We start from the raw sequence: 3,512 nt of genomic DNA, 5'->3' as shown, positions 1-3,512 counted from the left end.
TTCTATTGGCTACCAGGGCCGGTTCTGAGGAATCAAATGCCCAGGACGAAACGGAGAAAAAAGGCCCTTAGGCCTTAACGTGTAACATTTTAACGAATTAATTACATAAACTAATTTTTTATTAAAATGACGATAAACCTTATAGCAATAAACATAGCAAAATCAAAGTATTTTAATGACTAATAAAATATCCTAACAGCTAACCGACGATCCTTGAAGCTCTCCTAGCATTCTTGATTGCAAATTGGTTGATCAACTCTTCATAGTCTATACTCTCTAATATTTCGTTCTTGATAGATATCATCGCCAAACCGCTAAGTCTTTCTTGGGTCATTGTGGAGCGTAGGTAAGATTTCACAAATTTCAATTTGGAAGAACTCCTTTCTGCAGATGCGACCGTTACTGGAATAGTCAACAATATTCTATATGTAATGCTTGCATTTGGGAAATAATCAAGTTCTTTCAAAAACTTCAAAAAATCTATGGGGTTGCTAAATTCATTGGTTTCCAATGTCTTAAATAATTTCAACTCCGTATAAAGTTCCTCAGCATCAATATCCGATCTTTCTTCAAACTTGAGTGCTTTTTCAAGACGATGACAATATAACTTAAGATCTTTATCTTCAATTCCCCTCAAATTTTGTGGAAATAAAAAACCAAATACTTTATCATACTCTTTGAATTATTCAAATCTTGTCTCAAGAGAAGAAATAGCTTGATCAACAATGTATAAGAAATAATTGACTCTGAAATTCTCTTCAGGTGTAAATGAAACTTCTTCGCTACTTGAACTCTCATCAAACCTTTTTTTCCTTTCAATCAAACGCTTTTGTGGAAATATTGGATCAATACACATTTCAATAGCAATCTCCTTAGCTTCAACAATCGCTTTTGAAAACCAGTTTCTCTATAATCCTTGAAGTACCCAATCAATTTGTTTATTTCTGTAATAGCATTATCAAGATGCATATCCTTTGATTGTAACTTCTTACTCACAATATTCACATGGTTTAGTACTTCATACCAAACAACAGTTGATACCAAAAATTAGAAGTCACTAAGTTCTTTTTCTACTAGTGAAGTTGCTTCACTTGCAATTGTAGCATCATTATCTTTTTCTCCAACTTGAAGTAAAGCTTCCCGTACATCCACAAGTTGTAGTTTAATAGCCTTTACACTCTCAACCTGACTTTCCCAACGAGTTTGACACAATGACTTAAGACTCCAAGCTTTAACATTATCTTTCAAAATTTCCCACCTCTTAGTAGAATTTGCAAAGATAGTATAAATACGTTGGATGAATCCAAAAAAGTTCTTTCCTTTAATACACTTGTTAGCCATATCACATAATGTTAGATTAAGAGAATGGCAACCACAAGGAGTGTAAAACGCTCTAGGATTTATATCTAAAAATCTCTTTTGCACTCCTTGGTGTTTCCTTTCATGTTTGCCCCATTATCATAGCCTTGACCACGCATATCACCAATTTGAAGACCAAGAGACTTTAACTCCTCAAGTGTAATGTCAAATAATCCTTTTCCGGAGGTATCATCAACATTCAAAAAACCTAAAAAGGACTCCTCGATAGTAACAGAATTATATGATAACTTTAAATACCTCACTATTATAGTCATTTGTTCTTGGTGACTTGAATCGGGAGTACAATCAAGTATGATTGAGTAGTACTTTGCTTCCTTTATCTTCTTGATAAGTTCTTTTTTAATTTCTTCAGCTAGCAAAGATATTAGTTCGTTTTGGATTAGGTGGCCAAGATAATGCACATGAAGCCCTTCATTTGTGATCCGTCGCACATGCTCTTTGATAACCAGGTCAAACTCTTCCAACATTTCAATGACACCCAAAAAATTTCCATTACCTGTTAAATAAAATTAACAAATAAGAAGTGGAATCAGTCATCATAATTAACAAAAAAAAAATTTGGTGGAACTGGAACAAAAAATACAATTTATAGTTACCTTTTTGATACAACTTTTCATTGGATCCACGGAATGCTAAATTATGTTTAGCAAGAAACTTCACTACTTCAATAATTCTTAAAAGCACTTGTTTCCAGTAATCTCTTTCTTTCTTGAATTGCTCATGTTGAACTTTATCAATTGTTTCGTTCAAGTTCAATCTTTTACGCATGTCAAACCACTTATTCCTATTTTTAAGATGATCCAACGAAATTTCGTGTTCTTTAACCCTAGTGGTAACATGGTGCCAATCTGCATAACCTTCACCATCCAATTTACCTTTTGAAATCCCTTTTCTAAACACTTTACAACAGAAACAAAATACCCTGTCTAGCTCTTTCGAATATACTAGCCGTTCTCTATCACACTTCTCCAAATTTGATAAAGTTCTTGTATACAAAGCTGCAGAAAATCGTCTACCAAATTTATCATAGGGACCATACATAATACTACTATCTCTTTTAGGACCTTTCTCAACTAAAATTTTAATCTCATCCAAATTAAGTTTTTCCCACCTTCTTGGATCATATATATCAACAAGGTCTTTAATAGGCTCATGCTCTTCTGTCTCTTCTACTTCTACATGCTCTTGCTCTTCAATGTGCTCTTCAACATGCTCTTCAATGTGCTCTTCAACATGCTCTTCAATGTGTTCTTCAACATGTTGTCTGTGGATAAACTTATCTAAAGCACCGATATCAACCTTTCTCTTTTCTTCATCTAGTTTTCTCTTTTTACGTTTTTGATAACCGGATGGTTGTTTAGACTTCATTGCTACAAGTTCATAAGTTTCAACTTTCAACATTCAAGCAATTACAATAAACATAATTTGATAAACAATTTTACAATAAACATAAACTCATAATTTAAACTACTAAGCTGGTTTCTATGAATCTTAGAAACTAATTCATTCATTCACTATTCTATTGACTACTAAATTGATTTCTATAGTAGATAAACTGATAATCAAATATTAAATTCATTCAATAATATTAAATTCATTCAATGATTCAATATTCTATTAAACTCATAATCTATGAAAGTATAAATCATTCAAGTATGCAATTGACAACTATAAACTTGATAATCTTCAATTCTCATAAATCTTACCTGACTGGTTGATTAGCAGTAGATAAAATCAGATAATTGACCCTTGATAATCCTCAATTTCTCATACAAGATTGTCTACCCTTGTTGAATGAGTGAATGACGTTGAGCCGCTAAGTTGCTGCTTTGCCAATTGTTTTTTTTTTGCCGATTGCTTTTTTTTTTTAACGAACGAATAATGCAGTGCTGCAAATTGTCGATTGCCTTTTTTCTTTGCCGATTGATCATGAAGTGCTGCAAATTGCGGCTTTAGTGACTTCTCCCTGCCTTGTTTTATTTATTAAATTAGATTAATGGGCCGATTGCTTATACAACCCAAATATATATATATATATATATATATATATATATATATATATATATATATATATATATATATATATATATATATATATATATTGAGCCCCTTAAGATTTTGGGCCCTGTTCG

The 3,512-nt window shown here is 32.2% G+C and overlaps 2 protein-coding genes across 2 annotated transcripts; both read right to left on the bottom strand.

Moving 5' to 3' along the window:
- Nucleotides 1-199: 199 nt before the first annotated feature.
- LOC145089568 (uncharacterized) lies at nucleotides 200-1,341 on the bottom strand. The gene is made up of 3 exons (XM_079027992.1): nucleotides 1,075-1,341; nucleotides 804-907; nucleotides 200-632 (listed from the first exon to the last, which is right to left on the bottom strand). Exons 1-3 carry the CDS (start codon nucleotides 1,339-1,341, stop codon nucleotides 200-202), a joined length of 804 nt encoding a protein of 267 aa, XP_078884118.1.
- Nucleotides 1,342-1,406: 65 nt separating this feature from the next.
- Nucleotides 1,407-2,748, bottom strand: LOC145089567 (uncharacterized). Its single transcript, XM_079027991.1, has 2 exons — nucleotides 1,977-2,748; nucleotides 1,407-1,876 (listed from the first exon to the last, which is right to left on the bottom strand). The coding sequence occupies exons 1-2, from the start codon at nucleotides 2,746-2,748 to the stop codon at nucleotides 1,407-1,409; spliced, it is 1,242 nt and encodes a 413-aa protein (XP_078884117.1).
- Nucleotides 2,749-3,512: the final 764 nt, after the last annotated feature.

Source organism: Lactuca serriola, chromosome 2, assembly GCF_051521515.1.
Source record: "Lactuca serriola cultivar US96UC23 chromosome 2, Lser_US96UC23_V15, whole genome shotgun sequence".
Taxonomy (NCBI): domain Eukaryota; kingdom Viridiplantae; phylum Streptophyta; class Magnoliopsida; order Asterales; family Asteraceae; genus Lactuca; species Lactuca serriola.
Note: the sequence above shows the minus strand (reverse complement) of the source record. Positions and strands in the feature narration are given on the sequence as shown.

Bases quoted from the DNA above. Each gene is read 5' to 3' on its own strand.
- LOC145089568 (XM_079027992.1), bottom strand. From the start codon at position 1,341: ATGGCTAACAAGTGTATTAAAGGAAAGAACTTTTTTGGATTCATCCAA. The intron at 908-1,074 runs GTAGAAAAAGAA...CAAGGATTATAG, and splicing joins CAAGTGAAGCAACTTCACTA to AGAAACTGGTTTTCAAAAGC. The intron at 633-803 runs GTTTGATGAGAG...ACAAAATTTGAG, and splicing joins TTGATTGAAAGGAAAAAAAG to GGGAATTGAAGATAAAGATC.
- LOC145089567 (XM_079027991.1), bottom strand. From the start codon at position 2,748: ATGAAGTCTAAACAACCATCCGGTTATCAAAAACGTAAAAAGAGAAAA. The intron at 1,877-1,976 runs GTAACTATAAAT...TTTATTTAACAG, and splicing joins TGAAAAGTTGTATCAAAAAG to GTAATGGAAATTTTTTGGGT.